Raw genomic sequence first — 22,381 nt, forward strand, 5'->3', positions numbered from 1 at the left:
TTCACTAATCATTCTGCCTCTGGAGTGTTCCATCAGGCATATCGTGTGATAGATGTATTGACATTAGTGGGCTGCATGGTAGCACAGCATTAAACTAAATGACTGGATGAAACACAACCAAACAGAACAAGTGAAAGCATTTGGCTGGGAAAGGAGTAGGATGTGGGAAAATGTATTATTACTGACTGGCCTTGAAGAAAAAATTAAGTAAACTCAAGATTAGTGCATATTCATTCGAGATTTATTAACAATTTCAGAAAGCATTTTTATCCAAAAAGTTGATGTAAAAGCGAACAGAAGTGAATATAATGGCTGGATGCCACATTGAGATGAGAACACATGCGCTGTGAGCTGGGAATTTTCTGTACATCAGTAACAGTCACAAGAAAGGGAATACAAAGGCTCATCAGAAAGGGTTACATCAGTAACAGTCACAAGAAAGGGAATACAAAGGCTCATCAGAAAGGGTTACATCAGTAACAGTCACAAGAAAGGGAATACAAAGGCTCATCAGAAAGGAGTACATCAGTAACAGTCACAAGAAAGGGAGTACTAAGGCTCATCAGAAAGGGTTACATCAGTAACAGTCACAAGAAAGGGAATACAAAGGCTCATCAGGAAGGGTTACATCAGTAACAGTCACAAGAAAGGGAATACAAAGGCTCATCAGGAAGGGTTACATCAGTAACAGTCACAAGAAAGGGAGTACTAAGGCTCATCAGAAAGGGTTACATCAGTAACAGTCACAAGAAAGGGAGTACTAAGGCTCATAAGGAAGGGTTACATCAGTAACAGTCACAAGAAAGGGAGTACTAAGGCTCATCAGAAAGGGTTACATCAGTAACAGTCACAAGAAAGGGAATACAAAGGCTCATCGGGAAGGGTTACATCAGTAACAGTCACAAGAAAGGGAGTACAAAGGCTCATCAGAAAGGGTTACATCAGCAACAGTCACAAGAAAGGGAATACAAAGGCTCATCAGAAAGGGTTACATCAGCAACAGTCAGAAGAAAGGGAGTACTAAGGCTCATCAGAAAGGATTACATCAGTAACAGTCACAAGAAAGGGAGTACAAAGGCTCATCAGAAAGGGTTACATCAGTAACAGTCACAAGAAAGGGAGTACTAAGGCTCATCAGAAAGGGTTACATCAGTAACAGTCACAAGAAAGGGAATACAAAGGCTCATCAGAAAGGGTTACATCAGTAACAGTCACAAGAAAGGGAGTACTAAGGCTCATCAGAAAGGGTTACATCAGTAACAGTCACAAGAAAGGGAATACAAAGGCTCATCAGGAAGGGTTACATCAGTAACAGTCACAAGAAAGGGAATACAAAGGCCCATCAGAAAGGGTTACATCAGTAACAGTCACAAGAAAGGGAGTACAAAGGCTCATCAGGAAGGGTTACATCAGTAACAGTGACAAGAAAGGGAGTACAAAGGCTCATAAGGAAGGGTTACATCAGTAACAGTCACAAGAAAGGGAATACAAAGGCCCATCAGAAAGGGTTACATCAGTAACAGTCACAAGAAAGGGAGTACTAAGGCTCATCAGAAAGGGTTACATCAGTAACAGTCACAAGAATGGTAGTACTAAGGCTCATCAGAAAGGGTAGGTAACCATTCTGAGTAAGGAACTAATAAAAGCAAAACAAATTGGCTTCAAACAACTGGGAAGCTGCAAATTCTTCCAACCACAACCATCTCAAAGATATCAAAGTAAAAAGGAAAATCCATCAATAATTGTCTCAGTTACACGCTGATAAACTGAAGTAATCTCACTGTTAGAGTGAGCAACAGGACAGATTGTAGATTGGGAATTCAGAGACCTTGATAAGCAGATCAGGAAAATCAAGGGGGTCCACAATTCATTCACTTAACCTGGAAAAGAGAGATAAAGCAATGACGCTGATATTTATGATCAGGGACTTTCAGACTTAATGTTTATTCAATGGCACACTTAGAGATTTCACAAAACATATTGGGCTGCTTGGCGTGAGAAAGATGTGATTATTCTCACCTTCACCAGAGTGACGGCAGCGCTGTAGAAAATACTCAGGACGAACAAGGTGATGAATGTGGAAGCAGTTGTCCAGATGTTGCTGTTATCATCCTCATAGTCTTCAATCCAAGTGCGATCTATTGAATCTATGAATATAAAGCCGAGAGAACGCATTTAGATTGTTTATTGATCCAGATCGATGTATCTGCATCCAAGTCATGTAATTAGAGACCATTACATCTTCATAAAGCTGTCAGGTATTTCTCAAGTGTGACTCTTATCTGTATCTATTAGTGCATTATTGACTCTCAGCAAGAAAATACAAATACTAACTGCACATGTTCTTTCTTCATTGTCCATGTCAGAATGTTTTAAATTATTTTTCTTTCAATCTATTATTTAAGGATATTATTATTGAAGAATGCTGATAACTAATGATTATTTTAATTGAATCATTATATTTTAAATATAGGCTGTGACAGCACTTTAGTTGAAAATTGTGGCCATCACTGAATAAAAGTTCAAATGTGGTTCTCATCTTTATGTATTGGTGACCAATTGCTTGGCAAATCATGAATATAAGTGACATCACAGTCAGGACATTGCTTCATATTTTTGTTTGTAGGATCTGTACATTTAGGAAGAAGTGTTTGTACATGTGTCCCTTAATTTATTTGATCTACTGCTTGGTGTGTTTGGTTTTCCTTCAATGTTTGTGTATGTGGTTATGAGAGTCTCTTACTTCACTCTTGCCCATGTTGGAGTCTGTGCGTGAATAAACACATTCCTGTTCCTTTACTGCTGGTGTGCTCATGTGTTTGTGTACCTAAATTTTGGTCTTTTCACATTGTGTCAGCATCATCACGCTAATATGCCACTTCGTTGCTGCCTATGCTTATCTTGTAATTTCTTTGTGAGTGTTCACTTTTCATTAGTGCTATCTAAAATGTGTGGTTATGTGTCTGTTTCAGATCCTACCTACATTAGGTTATTTTCATGTTTATGCTTACTAAATGTTAGCATGCAATGTTCTGTTTTGATGGATGTTTATCTTTATATGATGATGTTTGCTTGTGTGACAATCTTTCCCAAACCATCTCCTGAGAAGCTTGTTTGTGTTACTGTTTGTGGATGCTTGCTGATGCTTGTGCCCATTATCCTTATTTAATAAACACCCCTCTATTTGTTGATCTATGCATTTCTGTGTCTGCATGTGAGACTCTGAATTTGTGTGTACGTGTGATATTGTATCCATGCTGATCAATGTGGTTTAAAAATAACTAATTAAGCTGCCTCTGTCATTGTATGTTTGTGATTCTGAAAATGGGAAAATTATGATATTAATATTTATCTCTGTGCACTTATGTGCCTGTGTGAGTTGACAAGTGGGAGGACATTTTTTGGAATTTGTATCTGTGTTCATGTGTGTATGTCTGTACGCATTGTGCTGTATGAATGTAAATGTATTTGTGTGTTACCGTGTGTCTATGTTTCTCATGGTTATGTGTGAGTACCCCTGTTCATTTGTGCAAATGATTTTCATTCGGTGTATGTGAATTTTTGTATGAGCTTAGAGAGTGTTCAAGTGCCACTTGCATGTGTGGCTCTGTGTGAGTATGCATGTGTGACATCTTATCTATATGCACATTTGAGTGTGCACATAAATATGTGTCTTTAGGTGAGAGCTCGTATATGTGTCATTACGAGTGTATTTGTGATCATCTCTCTGTATCTGTTCTTATACCAGACTGCAATTTTTATTATTCTAATTTATTGTTCTAATTTTAATGGATTGTCCATAATTAGATCTGACCTTGGTGTTGTAGGAAACATTTCCCATTGTCATGGAGAGATAAGTGTTTTATGAGCAACACTTCTGTTGCAGTGATAGAATTTCTGTCTCTGAGAGAAAAGTCTTGAGTTCAAATCCCCACTGCCCCAGAGATAACATTTCTGAATATATTTATTAGAAAATGTCGACTTGTGTTCTGTATGTGAAACAAAATGATATCAGGTATTCGAATACCAGAATTGATCCCATGTGCTCCAGAAAACTGAGACAAACCTATGGAATTCAAACTGGGACGATGCAAACACCAGTTTTGGATTATGGGAATCAATGTTAATCATTTGTTAACAGAGCCAAGCATGTCCAACATGCTTCAAAGGTATTATTTTGCATGGAAATGTTAAATCTTTGGACAGTAAGCAAGACGCTGACTGTTCCTGTTAGTAACTGGGTTACATTACAGAGGACATCTTCCATGAAAACTCTTCACAGGGAGCAAGAGGACAGACCATTCATCGTTCCCCTCCCCTCTGCTTCACGACAACTTATCTGTTGATTCTCTTTGGTGTGAAAGTGAAGATACATTCTGTCAACTCATGCGCTGGTGCAAGATCCCTGGCAGTTCCCCAGAAACAAAGGTTACATTCAAACTGTTCTGCACTATTTACGATTGGTATGTTCCAATCAAATTTAATTTTTATGTGTCTTAAATTTACATTTCCAATTGGTGCAATGTGGCAGTTTAAAACCGACATGAATTTTGTAAGAGTGTCCAATCGGGGGAATCAAGAACACCAAGTTCAAAATTCGTGCTCTACCCTTGACATAAAATGGACATTGTCAGATTTTGTCACAGAGGGATTTAGGATGGATACGGTATTTGGCGGAATCCTGCAATGAGTGAGCTTTACTCTGTCTCTAACCCAGGGTGTATCTGAGCAGAGAACATTAACTGCACAAGACACTTGTCCTAGACCTGTTAATAATCCACTTTAACTACACAGATGGAATGGAAGTCAGGGTGGGAAACAATTAATTCAGTATTTAACTCACAGCTGGAGGAAAAAAAACCACTTCTATTACTTCTGTTGAATTATTAAATGCAACTTTGAGATTTTTATTGACATGAATTAACAGTGTCCATCAGTGCAAGCGAAATGTTTACAAAACTTGGTTTACCGCTGGATTTATCGACTGTTCTGTTGATGATCTTCAGTGGAATCGCTTCATGTCCCACCACACAGGAGTAAGAAGCACCGCTGGCCCACTCCTCCGCTGTAATGGATAACAGGCTGTACATGAAGAAGGAGATGTTGTCACTCTCCGCCATCACCTCGGTGTTCTTGTAGTTACTGGGATTCACCGGCTTGTCATTGTTTGTCCACTTGACGAAGATCTCTCGGGGGGAGAAACCTCTCACTAAACAGGTGAGGGAGAGAAACTTCTGAGCGGAGATTTCTTCTGTTGGTGGCAGGAGGACCGACACTGATGGCTCCAGTGGATTAATCACTGCAAAATATTTGAGACAAATATAAATCAACCAAAAAATGCTGAACCAATATCACAATTTCACTAAATATTAAAATATGCCATGTTTAATTTGGGATTTATTCACTTCCGTTTACTAAAGGAGCAGAATGGTAGACGTTCTGTCCAGTAAAAAAGGTCGAGTTTAATGTGAAAGTTGTCTCCATGTTTCCAGCCCACAACAAGGACATTCTGTCCAACTGTCATTGCTGATGGTGACGTCACAACCCAGGCTTCTTCCCACTTTATCTGACTGAATCAGAATACAATATCCTTTGGTCGATCTTTTTCTTAATCAGCTACCTAGCTATCCTGCCTTCAGATGCATCATTAATACTCCCAATGGTGTTTGTTCATTACCAATCAAAGCCTGCCATTGATGTAACTGGATCTGGATTACACATGGGATCCTTTGTGTTTTAATCTCACTGCTCACCTTTCTCCTTGTGGATGGAGTCTCTCAGCGGAGTCGGTAGATTCTGATGGTACACCACACATTCAAAAGTAACGCCACTCAGCCAGGCTTCAGTAGAAATGTCTAATTTGCTGATCACGCTGTCGGGATTCTGTCCAGGCTGGTCAGCAATCTCTGTTTTCAGAGGCTTCTTTTCTTGTTTCCAGGTCACGTTGACTCCAGAAGGAAAATTGGACACAACGCAGGTTAACGTCACCGTCGCCTCCAGTAAGACTTGTTCTACTGGCGGTGGGAGGATTTTAACGGTGTTAGGGTGGCACTCGGTATCTTCTATGAAACAAAAATCAAAGTTAATGAAAAATGCCCCTTTATGATACAAACAGTCAATCTTCAGATTACTTCTTCACAGGGTGAAGACACCACCTTCAAAATGGCAACTCCAACTATTGCTGAAACGATGCTTACTGTTGTTGATGTATTTTGATTTGTGAAAGCATTTGTGATTACCTATAACATACCCTGTGTAATTACTCCTAAAGAACACTGGCTTTGGAACAAGTGAAACCTGAAAAAAAATAAAATAATCGAAGATACCATCATGTAACCCATGGAATTACCTTTCTTTCAGAGTCTGTCTCTCACTTAACACCATCTATTGATACTTGTGACAAGAGTAATCTCAATATAATGAGTTCATTTCCATGTTCATAACCCTTAGGTGCAAATGCTGCTGGTCATGCTGACTGCCAAATCACATCCTACATTTTAGACAAATTATAATAAATAATAATTATTCTCTTTGCAGAGTTCTAAAGTGTTACAGGAGCGGTGAACAGCCATGGAAATTCTGTTCATTATATTTAATGTGATCAAAAATACTTTGTGTTATTGGTGTGATGTCATTCTCTAATTTATGTCATTGTTCCTCGTGAGCTGTGTTTGGAGTAGATCGGAAAACAAGACATTGAGTACAGTATTGGATATCGAGAAGGACACCCATCTCCTTAAGACTTTCCCTCCATTCAGTTTGTTCATAACTGGTCTGTACTTTCACTTTATTTACCAAGGTGCGTTTTTTAATTTCTTCATAGAGCAGGGGAGAAAAAAACAAACAAAAGCATCTTAAATCTACAAACGCGATGGAAATGTGCACTAATTTTATAGACATCCACTACTCACTGTGTAAACATGACTACCCCAAACAGGCTAAATCAGCCTGTCTCGAGTTCCTAGTTCATTCATCCCTATTGGACCGTTCTTACCAGAATTTATTCTCCTGCCTCATCCACTAATTAGAGAGAGCATCTTAAAGAAGCTCATTGAGATCACGTTTATCCCAGTTGATGTGATACCCACTTGGTCTGGGGTCTGATCCCATAAATGAAGTTAAAGAGCTCAGTACCAGATAAAAATCGATGTCGTACAATGTCCAAGGCCAACAGGTCATTCCTGAGCAGGGAATGAAACATTGAACGCATTTTGATTTATTTTCAAGTAAGGGTCACTGCATATTTTAACCACATCTTTTTGAGACCACAACATCATAAGATAGAAGATCAGAATAAGGCTGTACGGCCAATCTAGAGTTTAGATCAGAATGATGCTGGAAAAGCACAGCAGGTCAGGCAGCATCCGACAAGCAGGAAAATCGATGTTTCGGGCTACAGCCATTCTACTGTCTTCTCTAAACAAGAGCCGATCTATCTCTGTCTTGAATACACACAATGGCCTGGCCTCCACAGCCCTCTGCAGCAACAAGTTCCACAGCCTCATCACCCTCTGGCTGAAGACATTTCTCCCCACATCTCAGTTCTAAACGGTGCCCCTTTGACCCTGAGATTGTGCCCTTGGGTCCTAGTCTGGCCTACCAGTCAAAACATCTATTCCACGTTCACCCGACCTCAGTCTCTCAGTATTTTCTATGTTTCAATCAGATATCTCTCCAATATCCCCCCTCCACCCCCAAGCTTACCCTTGAAGCGGCCCTCTGAACGCCTCTCCTAGCATGGTCAGGCAATAAACTATTTAACAAAGCTCACAGTCTATATATCTATCTTCAACAGAGAGGAAACATGCTTTTCTGACTTGCCAAAATGTTGAGTCATGAGCGATGCTAATGTAACACTCAAATTGAAATGCGATACGTGGCATGTTGGGAAACGAGAAGCTGTACCGTACTGTTTACTACGCCTGATAAATGAGCGTGTTTGATTCACATCAGAGTTTAGAATAATTTGTAGCTCTCTCAGTGTGTGTCTCTTACCCTGGAGTGCGGTGATGTTTTTACTTTGAATGTTCTCTCCATGAGTGACCTGGCAGGTATAGACTGCGCTGTTGAACCATTCACCATAAGGGACCATCAGCCGACTCATCACCGAGAAGTTCCCGTTTGCCTCACACACGGGAGACGTGAAGAAGCCAGAATCCAAGGGTCGGCCATTTTTCAACCAACTCACGGAGATTGACTTCGGATGGAAATCGATGATTGAACAGACGACGGTTGCAAACTTGCTGCTTGTGATTTCTTCACTGGAGCTCACGGTTAGGAGAAGAGTTGGTGGGAGAATACCTAGATCATTAGGAAACACATCGCATAAATTATCTGACGAATTTCAGAACAAATACAATCAGTTCTCATATATCAAGGTTTCTTGTGGTTAATGGATACAAGAATCATAATTGTGCAGAGTGCTGGAGAAGCTGGGATCCACACAGAAAGATCAGCAGGACAATGTGAAAGGCTAAAATTATAGGGCACAGCAAGGGAGTCAAGGAGGCATAGAAACTATAGCCCGGTAACATCAAAAGGGAGATAGCAATGTTGGATGGTATTCGTTTTAATGACAGAGTCTGATGAACAAGGCAGACGAATTACCGGCATAAATGAGGAAACGATGCGGTTGCTATCACGGAGACATATTGAGAGTCAGGCAGGAGTGGGCTATTCAACATTCCAGGATTTAGTGCCTTCAGGCGAGACAGGCAAAGATGGAAAAGGATGAGGGCTGGGGGTGTGCAGTGCAGAATGTTGCTTCTGTCGCAATTCTGACAAGAGTATTTTAGGCTGTAAAGAGAAATGAAACCATGGATACCTCCTCGAACAAAGGCAAATGGACAGTACTTCAAAACCAAAATACAGCAAACATAACTACTGGGAGAGCACGATAGACCTTACTATCGGTCCAAAAGAGCAAGTGCAGATACATGGGCAAATTTCAGAGAAATGTAAATTAAATCGGGGAGTGAGAAAAGAGGTTTTGAACTTCCTCAGCTTAGGCTTGGATATTCATTTTGTCAAAAATTTAGAGGGAGCAGAATTCTGAAAATGCCCCCAGGAGAATATTTTAACAAAGTATGTGTTTAATATTGAGAATTTTAATCCAGACCTTGCAAGAGAGGGGTGAATCTGGACTTAACTTTAGGGAATGAAGTCGACCCAGTGGGTAAAACCTCAATGGTGGAGCACTGTGCAGACAGTGATCGTCAATCAGTTGGATTTCAGATTGTACTGTAAAGGAATAGAAATTGGCCCAAAGTTCTGAAAAGGGGAAGGACAATTTTAGTAAGATCAGGTAATGACTTGACCAGAGTGGACGAGAAGCTGACACTTATTGGTAAATCTGAGTCAGAGCAGTGTGACACATTTAAGAGAGAGATAAGAAAATCACAGGGAGGACATTTCCCAGGAAGCCACTGAGTGGGACCAAGAATGCAGTGGGCTCTGGACACCAAAGGGCAAGGAGGGGGAGATAAAGAGAAACAAGGGAGGCTTCTGGTCGATACTGAAATCTCAAAACAATAGCAATTAGTATGGAGTACAGAACGTGCAAGGGGGAGTTTGAAAGACAGAGGAATTAGAAGAGCAAAAGGGACCATGAGAAAATAATAGCAGTCAAAATAAAGGAAAATATTTTTAAAAGTTACACGCTCATTCATAATAAAAGAATTATTCGGGAAACAGTAATGCTCATTAAGTGTATTATTGGAGTGGAGCCGGAGGATTAGGTTGTGGTCAAAACGAACGTGTTGTGCCAGTGTTCAGTAGTAAGAGGGACAATGTGGGGACAGAAAACATGGAGGGGTGTTGTGATGTAGTTTTCAGAAATTAGGACACATGACGTGATGTTCTGCGTTGTCTTGCTGAATGAAAAGTGGTTATATTTCCAGGGCAGATGAAATGTATACCGAGCTGTTGAGCGATGCAAAGGATGAAATAGTTGGGTCGCTGAAAATAATTTAGAATTCCAGTCTGGCCACAGCACTTGTGCCAAGTGAGTGTAGATCAGCCAACGTTGCACTGTCATGCAGGATGAAGGAAAGTATAAATAATGAAAACACAGATCTGTCAAGCTCATCTCAGTGGTAGGGAAACTATTGAGAAGTGAAATTAGTCTTCATTTGGAAGATAAATCAACAATTTTCAGCACGGTTTTATTGAGAGGAAGTCATGTGTAAGAATTTGATAGAAGTTTTCAGAGAGATAACTCAATGTCCAGATGATAGAAATAATCAGAGCCAATGGGATCGGAGTTAATTTGACAGATTGGATCTAGAACTGGCTGAGTGGTGGGAGCAGGGGATAATAGTCATCGGGTGTCTGCGTGACTGGAAATCTATGTCTCCTGGTGCTCTGTAGGGATTGGTTTGATTTCCTTGTTATTTCTCTTACATACTAATGATTAAGACTCAAATTTAGGAGGATTAACCAGTGAATTCACAGATGAAACGAAAACTGTCATGTTGGTAAGTCATGAGCATAATGGCTTTAGATTGCAGGAGGATATAAAAGGGTTGGTTGTATGTGAAGAGAAGTTGCAAATGGAAATTATTCTGCATAAATGTAAGGTGATGTAATTCAGCAGAAGAATCTGTGAGGTATGACGTTTTGAATCGTGGAACCCTGGAAAGGACTGAGGATCTTTGGTGCATGTACCCACCGATCCCCTATTATACTGTGTCGTCTGGATAAAGAGGCTAAGAAGGTGAGAGGATATTTTCTTTTATGAGCCGAGACATTGACAATGAAGAGTAGGGAGATGATACTGGAACTTAAGAGAACACTGGTTAGGCCATACTGAAGCGTTGTATGCATGTTATCGAAGGAATGTGATTACACTGAAGGCAGTATTGATGAGATTTGCCAGGATCTTGCCTGGGTTGGAGGGTTTTAGTTATGAAACTAGTTTAGATAGACAGGGGTTTTCCCTGGAGCAGAGGAGAATTAGGGAGAAGATTATCATAATGTCTAGAATTATTTTAGGCATAGACAGGGTAAACTGGATGAAACCTTTCCCCTTGATGGAGAGATCAATGCCTCAGTGGCACAGGGTGAAGGTAAGGCCAGGAGCTTCCAAGTGGATCTCAGGGGAAAACAAAATCAAACAGAGGGTGGTGTTAGCCTGGAGCTCAGCACCTATAAGTCATGTAGAGACTGAGCCCCTCATAATAGGTATGAAGTATTGCGATGCATCCTTGCAAGGGCAAGTCACACAAGGCAATGGATCAGCTGCTGGCACATGAGACTGGAATAGTTAGGTGGCTGTTATTGATAGGCGTGAACTGGATGGATCAAAGGGCCTTGTTCCTGTGCTGTATAAGGTGATTCTGTGAAAACGGTTATAAATAATGCCTTCTTCATATTAATCCCAGATGCTCTGTTTATCTCAGTTCCCACAACACGTACCTGGACATGGCATTTCTTTGCTCTTGTGTGACCCGCTGTGTTGAACCTCACAGTAGATTTTGCTGGGGCAATCTGCCGCTGACCTGGGCAGGGTTAACTGGCTGCTCAGGGTGTAGGTTCCCTTCTTGTTTCTCACTGATGGGTAAGTCTTAAATCCAGTCGTGATTAACTCCCCACCTTTCTTCCAGGTTACCTTGGTGACGTCAGGGGAATAGTCCATCGCCAAACAACCAAAGGTCGCAGAACCAGTGTCGTGCTCCTGACAGGAGGAGACCAGGCCATAAAGCGTGGGGGGAGGTGGTGTCTCTACAATAGAATGACCAATTGAGCAAGTTAGTTTCTGTTCATTTGACCTTATCAGTTACTCAAATGTATCCTCAGCTGTAAACGTTTGCCAGTCTGCTCCCACTGAGTCTACAGCATAACGGGAGTTTATTTTTGTTTCCTACCAGTTGCTGATCACGATCATTGGTTTCTTCTTTAGAAACATGCCCTCGACCTTGACCATTGCCATATAATTTAGGAAGAAGAACATCCTGATCCCACCCCAGTAACTTTGAAGATCTCACCAACTGACACTTTCACTGGATTGCTGTGAAGAGCAGAGAAGTTTCACAAAATACAAACCAAGGAAATGCAGATTCATCAAAATTCTACACTGTGTGCAAACAGGCCATTTGGCCCAACAAGTCCACACCCACCCTCTGAAAAGTAACCCATCCAGAACTAATCCCCTACCCTATTATGCTATAGTTAACCCTGACTAATGCACTAACCTCCCAATCACTGAACACAACATTTGCAATTCCCCCAGCTTGCACATCTTTGGACTGTGGGAGGAAACGCACACAGACCTGGGGAGAAAGTGCCAACTCCACACAGACAGTCACCCGAGGCTGGAATGGAACCCGAGTCCCTAGCACTGTGAGGCAGCAGCGCTAACCACGGAACCAGCGTGCTGTCCCACTAGGGACCGTGCTGCTGGAAATACCCAACCGCTGGCAGTACCCCCGGAGAGAAATCAGAGTGAATCATAGAACATAGAACATTACAGTGCAATACAGGCCCTTCCGCCCTTGATGTTGCGCCACCCTGTCATACTAATCTGAAGCCCATCCCACCTACGTCTGTATGCCTAGGTAAAAACAATGACGACAGATGCTGGAAATCCGATTCTGGATTATTGGTGCTGGAAGAGCACAGTAGTTCAGGCAGCATCCAAGCCTGTCCAATGATGACTTAATCTTGGCGAATCTACTACCGTTGCAGGCAAAGCATTCCATTCCCTTACTACTCAATGAGTAAAGAAACTACCTCTGACATCTGTCTTATACCTATCTCCCCTCACTTTAAAGTTGTGTCCCCTCGTGTTTGCTGTCCCCATACTTGGAAATCAGGTCCAGTGAGCCTTCCTCCCTTATCAATGCAAGGCAGAATGTTCTCTCTGGGAGGAAGGTCACTGCAGCAGCAGCACAGACAGGAGCTGAGCACTGGGACTGGGAGGAGGGCTGTCACGGCTGAACTCATGCCAATTGTCTGGAAGTTGAAACATCTAATTTACAATTATCTGAATTCTGGAGGCCTCTGAAAAATGGAGGACCATTAAGGTTCAGAGGCTTTGGAGTGTTACAGCTGAGTATTTACGTAAATATGATTTGAGAAATGAACTGGTAATGTTTAACTTTAATGACTATCAAATTGACACACAGTTCACCACCAAACCTCATCTTTCAGACTAACCACTGCACTTACTCTGTCTAGACTAAATTTCCACTCACATTGACAAACCCTACCCATTCATGCCCGGAACACACAACCCCGATCACACAAAACACATCCAAGGCAATCCATATTGGTAGTATAGCTGAGAAGAGAGATCTCGGTGTCTATGTACATAGATCCCTAAAAGTTGCCAGCCAGTTTGATAAGAGTTATTTAGAAGGCATACTTTGTGTTGGCTTTCATCAATAGAGGGACTGAGTTTCAGAATCACGAGGTTAGGCTGCAGCTGTACAAAACTCTGGTGTGGCCGCACTTGGGAGTATTGTGCACTGTTCTGGTCACCACATTATAGAGAGAATGTGGAAGCTTTGGAAGAGATCAGAGGAGGTTTACCAGGATGTTGTTGGGTATGGCGGGAAGGTTTAATGAGGAAAGGATGAGGGTCTTGAGACTGTTTTGTTTGAGAGAAGAAGGTTGAGAGGTGACTTAATTGAGACATAAAAGATAAACAGAGGGTGGACAGTGAAAGTCTTTTTCCTTGAATAGTGATGGCTAGCAGGAGAGGACATAGATGATAGATGTCAGAGGTTGTTTCTTTACTCAGAGAGGAGTAGGGGCATGGAGCGCACTGCCTGCAACAATAGTACACTCGCCAACTTTAAGGGCATTTAAAGGTCATTGGATAAATATATGGATGAAAATGGAATAGTATAGGACAGATAGGCTTCAGATTAGTTCCACAGGTCAGCACAACCTTGAGGGCTGAAGGGCCTGTATTGCACTGTAATGTTCAATATTCTATATTCCAGAAGGACATATGATCTCAATTCCTTTCACTCATTTACATTCCTGCCACCCTGCACCTGGCCCATGGTGAATCTGGCCCTGACTGGACCTGGCACCATCATTTTCACAACCTCTGACAAAAGCCCACTACCCAAGACATGACCTCAGCCCTTGATCACTGACCTCTCATCTTACCCAAGTCAACCTGTGCACATTGCATCCTCGCTCCTTTCGCATCTGTGCTTTACAACCTACCATTTTGCCAGACTCCGAGCTTTGCATTTTGACAACACGTCCACCTGTCACTTCATTACAGTGACCTTCCACCCTGAAACATCCTGGCACTCTGCCCACCTCTACACTAACCAGCCTGGCATCCTTCCCACCTCTCTATAAACCTGTCTGGCAAAGACAGACCTCCTGCATTTCAGCTCAAACTACCCCTCACCTACCAAGCACAATTCAAACAAATTATCCTGTGACCATTACCATTTACCTTGATGCCACCTTGCCTGACAGAGTGCATGCAAGCTTACCCAGCAGCCAGCCAACACCTCACAGCCTACCAGCCCAAACTCTCCCACATGCCCAATCTAGCCCCTCACTTGCTCACCACCTTCCAACTTTGAGCCTACTCCAACATAAAGTCAGAGAGTCATAAAGTCGTACAGCACAGAAACAGTTCCTTTGGTCCAGCTCATCCATACTGACCAGAGTTCCCAAATTAAACTCATTCCACTTGCCTGCCTTTGACCCATATCCATCCAGACATATCCTGTTCCTTTAGCTGTTCAAATGTCTTCTAAATGTTGGACCTATCTCTGCATTTACCACTTCCTCTGGCAGTTCATTCCAATGTTTTGGACAGTTACAACATGAAGCCCTAACTCCTGCACTCAGTGCTCTGACCAATGAAGGTACATGTGCAAAACACCTTCAACACACTAGGTACTTGAGACAACGCTTTCAAGAATCTATGAGTCTGATCCCTCAGGTTCCTCAGTGTTCAACATCACTATCCAGTGCCCTACCATTAACCCTGTAAGACTCTATGAGTCTGGACCCTCAGGGCCCTGTGTTTAAACATCACTATCCAATGCCCTACCATTAACTCTGTAAGTTGTGACCTGATTTATCTTCTCAAAAAGCAACACGTCGTATTCATTTAAATTAAACTCCATCTGCCACTCCTCAGCCCATTGGCCCAGCTGATCAAGATCTCATTGTACGTTTAGATAACTTTCACTGCCAATTATACCACCAATGTTGGCATTATATGCAAACTTACAAACCTACAAACCATGTCCCATTCAATGTTTTCATGGCTTTCAACCAATATTGTAGCCTGTTTCCCTTTCTCCCACATATCTGTAGCACTTTTTTAAAGATTGAAGGAATCTATCTCCTTATTGAAATCATTTAATGTTTTATCCTCAATCAATTTCTGTGGTGGAGAATTCCAAAGGTTCACCATTTTTTTGCTGAATAGTAAACAATCAGGTTCAATGTTATCGAGTGTTGGGAAGATTGGTGAGCAGCAAGATTAATGATGATCCCATGAATGGAATAGCCTTCTAGAGGGGCCAAGGTGCCTTCTTCAGCTTCCATTTTGCATGCTGTCATGTCTCTTCGGCAGCATGTTCCAAAATTGTGACCCTTGAGGATAAGGGTGCACATGTATGTAAATGCTTCTCCTGAAAGCTTTCCTCCAAATCAGACTTCAACTTGACTCTCAACTATTTCCCTGCCCGTTTCCTCTTCCTCAATCACAGCCATGGGACTCACTTCCTACCAGCGCTCTGAATGTGCTAAATACCACACCAACTTCAGCAATTCAAATAGACTGATGACAACTGGTTTCTCAAGGCAATATAAAAAGTCTGACACTTCCACACCGGTCTAGAGATTCAAACAACCACTGGAAGAATTGTAAATAATTTGAGGCACTTGCGTGTCTACACAAGATGACATGGTTTCCTTTTGTGTGATTTGACTGTGTTTTCACTAAAGGAACAGAGCTATTTCTTAATCATATAGTAGGAATCAAGCATCCCTCATTTTTAGCAAGGCAATCACACATTATATTTCTTTATTCCAGGGAAGTATAGTGTTAACTTAATGAAATATGATGATTGGGATGTTTCAATTGGAAATAGTCAGAGATTTAAAGTTTACTTTCATGAGCAATTAATTCCAGCCTCATTGTTTCACAGTACTCACAGGAATGTCTTTCAGAAATGGTGTCTCCCTTTGTTTACTGAATCAGTAAATCTGGGATAGTTTTTGCTTGTTAATCAAAGGTGTTAAAGAGTTTTAGCCAAAGGGAGACCTGCGGATTTAGCTCACAGATGCTCCATGATCTAAGTAAGTGGTGGAACAGCTCGAGGGGCTGAGTGCCCTCTTCTTGCTCCTACCTTCCTATCATTGTGTCATTCATTAAACTAGCACTGGCGGTGAACACTTTTTATTAAAATATTTCAACAAATTAATTGTTTCACACATGCTTTAAAAAGAATTCTGTTGAGTATTTGGAATGAGATCATTGACATTCTCTATTTGAGTGATCAAAATAACTTCCACCCAATTACAGCAGCCACTGCACTCTGGAGTGGGTTGTTACTTCATAATAGTTTCTTGTGAAACTACAGCTCGAGATCAGGGTGCTCAAATTCAATGATTCTCTGATATTTAATATCTCTGAACATTCGCAATTTGTTCAAATGCATCTTTTCTCTGAAGAACGTGTTTAATCGAACAGAACATTTTTCAATGAAACAACAAACTTTAAATGCTAGAAAACCAAAATAAAAGACAGAAATTTCTGAAGAAACTCAGCAGGTCTAGCAGCTCCTGTGGAGAGAAGGCAAGGTTAACCTTTCGCACCCAGAGACCCCCTCTTCACCAAATTGTTTTCATGTTTTTGACACAAGAGCTCACACCTGTTGAGATAAACAGTGATTACGTTGGCTTGACTTCTGCTGGAGAAAGGATTCTTAGCAGAGGGACTGGATGGTCGGAGATAGCAATTGAAGACCAACTGAAAAGCTATCACCATCTGCTGCAAGTATTGGATTCAGCAGAACTCCCACTGTACTGAACAATCAAATTCAGCGACAGCACTGGTTTAATATAAAGTAAAAACAGCCGAAGTATCATCTCATCAAATATGCTTCGAAAATGATTCAATCTGGATTAGTTATAAATTATATTGTTAGAACAGCAAGTCAAAAGCTGGGATTTCTTTGAGCACTTACTCCATTAACACCATCTAGCGATGCCCAAACGCTTGTGAACAAATATTGATCTGGAAAAAGCTGCTAACTGCCAAAATTCTGTTTAATATCTAAGAGACACAAGTCAGGACAGCGATTGAATAGATTTCACTGGCCTCTGTGAGTGGAATTCCAACAAACACCCAAACATCTCAATCTGCTTTCTTGCACTGAAGTAACCTGATAAGAGATGGTGTTACATACCTCTCTAACAGGTTGTAAGTGAACACAGGCCACCTGGCACAGAATCAGGAACACTACTACAACATCACAACAGACCTGAACACAATGAGCTTGACACTATCACAGAGAACACAGCCCACCTGTTCTGACAGTACATAAACCATGTTAGTTATTAACACCTTCCAACAACCAGGAATTGTTCCAGAATGTTTGTACAATTAAAGTAACATTTCAACATTTATCCAAGAATACTTTGACAGCAGCTCCTAATTGTTCAAACTCTATGGGAACTACAGAGGAATAAAACTAGGAATTGCATTGCCATCAATTCACTGTCACTGGATTCCAACCTCGAACTCCCTTCCTCTTTCCCCTGTGAATGTTGCTGCACCAGATGGTCTACTTAGTCTGAAAAAGATTAAAATGTTTTGAAGTGTAATATGACCGTTGCCAGTGACATGAAAAGCTGATAATAGGTTTTCAAATAATAAGATGCAAAAAAATTCTGATTCTACATTGTGCCACGAAACATGTCCTGCATAACTGAGGCACAAAGAAAGTATACAGCATATTTCCATCTGCCTCGCTCAATCAAATATCTCTTGTTGCCAACAACCAATTTCAAAACTCTTGCTATCTGCCTTTTGTTCCTGAAACGTTTGTTCTGATTGGAACAACTTAGTCAGGGCTCTCAATTCTGAGGCATCTAATCGAATATTGTATTTCTGGCTGATAAAAGTGGTTTTGAAGCGCGAGATGAAATTGAACTGTCTGAGATTCAGGGATCCGAATTGGACAATTTACAAATGGTCAGGACCGTTGACAAGTTAGTCAGAGATAGCACTGAAACAAACTGTACAACAGACTTAATCCGAGAGGATACATTGCTCAACTCCTCATGTCAAATATATTCACTGTACTTGAACATTCATCAGAGGAACTAACCAGTGGATTAATGTGAACGAGAATGTGTTCACAATGAACATAAATAACCACTGAGTTAATAAACTTAATAAGTCATTGTATTTAATAAAATGATTGAGGTGTGAAATATCACCAATTAAAGCACAGATCCGGAGGCAATGGATTATTCTCCAAATTATTTTTACATATTTTTAAAATGTTCCTTGAACTGTGGAGATTTTGCATGCACTGCATAAAGTCAATACTGCATTTCAGTGTGGAAAGCATTTCTGTTGAAGGAATCAGGGCAAGGTCATTTTCTTGTTTACTGCTTTTAATGAACGAAAATGTTTAAAAAGGTATGAATTGAAAACATGCTTCTGTCTGGAGTTGCCCGCTTTAACAGATGTCTAAGTAAATGTGGGCACTGCTGCCTCACAGATCCAGGTACCCAGGCTCGGTTCCAGCCTTGGGTGACTGCCGATGTGGAGTTTACACAATCTCCCCTGTGTCTGTCTGGGTTTCCTCCCACAATCCAAAGATGTGCAGGTCAGGTGAACTGGTCATGCTATATTGTCCATAGTGTTAGGTGCATTAGTCAGGGGTAAATATAGGGTAGGGGAATGGGTCTGGGTGGGTTACTCTTCAGACGGTCGGTGTGGACTTGTTGGGGTGTGGACCCCAACTCGGTGACTCGGTGTGGACATACTGCAGGAAATCTAATCTAAACGATTGTAACACTTAACAAATGTGAGCAGATTCCTTCAGATCGCTACATTGCAATAAATCGGTCAAGTATATTAATTAAAATAAATATTACTCTATTTTCAGTGTCTGAATAAACAATGTGCTCCGTTATCCTCTAGTTCATGTCTTCTGCAAATTTGTGAACTCTGCACACGTCTGAACACATCGATGTAAAATGAATTCTCTGCGTTTGCAGCAAGTACTCCCATGGTTTTAAGAGTAGAGTTCCTACAGTATGGAAACAGGCCATTTGGCCCAACAATTCCACACTGACCCTCTGAACAGTAAGTAGCCCAACCAGACCCATTCCCCATAATTTATATTTACCCCTGACTAATACACTCTAACCTCGACATCCCTGAACACTATGGCTGTGCTAAATTGCACAAATCACCTGACCTGCGCATCTTTTGGACTGTGGGAGGAAACCAGAGCGCCCTAAGGAAACCCACGCAGACACAGGGAGAATGTGCAAACTCCACACAGGCAGTAACCAGAGGGTGGAATCGAATTTGGGATCCTGGCGCTGTGAGGCAGCAGTGCCAACCACTGAGCCACTATGCTGCCCTGCAAGTTCATGAGTGAATTATTTTAATTAATTCAAAATTTGTCCTTGGTCACATAATTCACTATAGCAGTTGTTTCCGAAAGAATGACTCTTCAGTTGATTTTTTTTGTAAAATGTAACTAATTAATTAAAATGCACAGATTGGGAACACATAAAGCACTGTGCAGATTAAATAATTCAGTTAGTTTCATTTTTATTCTGCAAATCCAGTTTAATCAGGGACATAACAATGAATTAACTCAAGTTATGTATGAAACTGATCAAAGCAGTGAAACTGATCTGTTCTTCATAGAATTGTGCAGAATTTCCAAATGGTCTTTGCCAATGATCTTTTCCAGTCAGAAAAATATGTATGTAGTGTACAGCGGAATTGAAATGTGTTTCTTGATCAATTATAACGCAGTCATGGCATTTTTGGTCAAGAGCAAGAACTATTAGAACATTAGATTTTTGAAATGCTATTTATATTTCTCTATGACTTGTAAACTGTTTAAAGACAGACCTTGTGATTGAACTAGATAGTGGAGTTCTGAATTTGGATTGGAAAGCATGGATTAGATTAATCCTTAATTATTACTTTTAAGTAAAAATGGCGCCCGAAGGTATCTGTTTTCCCTTCATTTCTGAAACCTTTGCGATTTGCCTTTCACTTAATAATAGGCTTTATGAAATGTCAACTCGCATGCTGATTGCATTGAATGAGGAACCTGGAGCGGTTCACTGTCACCAACCGTGTTAACATTGCAAAAACAATGTCGAAACCAGAAACGGTTTCCCAAATATAACACATTTAATGTTACCCAAGCACAGTCCTTCCTCAACAGATGAACGATCACCAGATCACAACATGGTGTGTTTGCAGCAGAACTGGCTCTGCAAACATTTTCAACAGAACCAAGAACATGATGTAACCTCACACAAAAAAAACCAAGTTGAAGTCTAACAAAGCTGCTCAGAATCAAGCAAACTAATGATTAAATTGAATAGAAATAACAAGTCATAACAGCAACCTTGTTTGTGAGGGGACTTAACACTTCAAGCTGTAACGTTTCTGGCAAAAGTTCAATTTATTTCCAACCTGCACACCCTTCTTGATCATGACAATCCTGTGCAGCACACAGTAGAGCGGTTGAAGGCATATATTGATTAATCACTTCATGGTCAAAACAAAATTACTGAATGGACAATTATTATCGCATTATAATTTTAAATTAGTTTCAATTACATAATCTGTTCAATTCTGCAGTTTCAGATTTTAGTCCCAAATTTTATTTTGAATGAGGCTACTCAAAACAAAATTCAGTTAGTTTACAATTAGAACTGAGTTCTTTTTTTAAAAATCCAATGCATTAAAAACTTATTTTTTTCATTTCTCACACTTCTGGGTTTCTGCCTTAAGTTGGTTTTCATACCGTTACAAATGGATGTAATGTTTTCAATCAAGCAGAGAAAAATGTGTCATATAAGTTGAACAAATGCAGAAATGATTCATGAAAAACAATAGAACTTCACAAATATTGGGAATGAACAGTAATCCAGAGAGACAATCTCCTCACCAGAAAGAAAACACCAATTACAGAAAGCATGAAAACGCTGATCAATTCCACAAATTGAATAAGAATTCAATCAACTCAATTCAACAGAATCAAGGAAAATAAAATCAGAATCCAATCAACTCAAAACAACAGATTTGAATGAAACATAATCAGAATCCAACCAATTCACTTCAACAGAATCAAATAAAACAATTTCAAATACCAATCAACACACTTCAACAAAACCAAGTAAAAACAAAGCCAAAATCCAATCAACTCAATTCAACAGAATCAAGTAAAACAACTCAGAATCTAATCAACAAATTGCAATATTGCACCGCAAGAAAATTTTATGACAGTTTCTAACCTGCTTGTCATCAACAAAATAAATGAGAAAATATAATCATGGTAAGAACATATATTCAAGAAATGAATAATGATATTTTAGCATATTTTAATCATGTTTGGTAATATCTCAAGCATCTTTGAATTCTTAGCGTTTGTTGTTGACAATAAAACTCACAGTCAGTGTGTCACTGACATTAAACATTATTTATAGCTGACTGTTTAAGAGACAATAGTGTTTCAAGTAACCCAGCCACATAGAATGCCCATCTGATCAAAAAAAAAGAGATACACGGAGCAACTGACGCCATCATCACCATTTTAGCTATTTGCTGAGCCTTAACTGAAGTCTATAATCAGTCTGAACAAAAATCAATCCGAACCAAACCAAACTCAGCACAGAATCTGAGTTTCATTTAATTCAGAAATTAGTCACATGAATAGAAAGTTTTTAAAAAGTCACGAAGAAAGTTCAAGTTTCTTACCTGAAGTCACTGTCACCATGGTCCCTTGGCCCCAGTAATCAAGATAGTCACAGTGTTACATTCTCTGGACTGGGTCACACAATAACTAGCTCTGCATTAAACAAATCAAAAATTTACCAACATTTTAAATTTTCAGAACCACAGGTAAAATAAAGTCACAATAAATCTTCATCACATAATTGCGCTAGTGAATTCTGATCATTCTTGATAAATTTTAATACTGTTTTATACTTCACAGAGTAACACATGAGTTGATTCTCAAAATCCCCAAATGGTGTATCGATAATTACCCAACACTTTTACAAATTAAATAGTGATACTGGCATTAAACCCCACAGAATTAATACTGCACTGCAAGTTAAGTTGGTTTGTAGAAGTAATCACTGACTAGTTTCAAACAATGGAGGCTGAATAGGTTTT

At 40.3% G+C, this 22,381-nt stretch overlaps 1 gene segment (V, D, J or C); it reads right to left on the bottom strand.

Annotated features, from left to right (window-relative positions):
* Positions 1–219: 219 nt before the first annotated feature.
* Positions 220–22,381, bottom strand: LOC140487729 (Ig heavy chain C region-like). The segment is given in 7 exon segments: positions 220–1,880; positions 2,020–2,147; positions 4,970–5,299; positions 5,754–6,062; positions 7,996–8,301; positions 11,416–11,721; positions 21,962–22,381. Coding segments are annotated over 7 exon segments (1,407 nt in total).

The sequence above is a fragment of the Chiloscyllium punctatum genome, chromosome 17, assembly GCF_047496795.1.
Source record: "Chiloscyllium punctatum isolate Juve2018m chromosome 17, sChiPun1.3, whole genome shotgun sequence".
In the NCBI taxonomy this organism is placed as follows: Eukaryota; Metazoa; Chordata; class Chondrichthyes; order Orectolobiformes; family Hemiscylliidae; genus Chiloscyllium; species Chiloscyllium punctatum.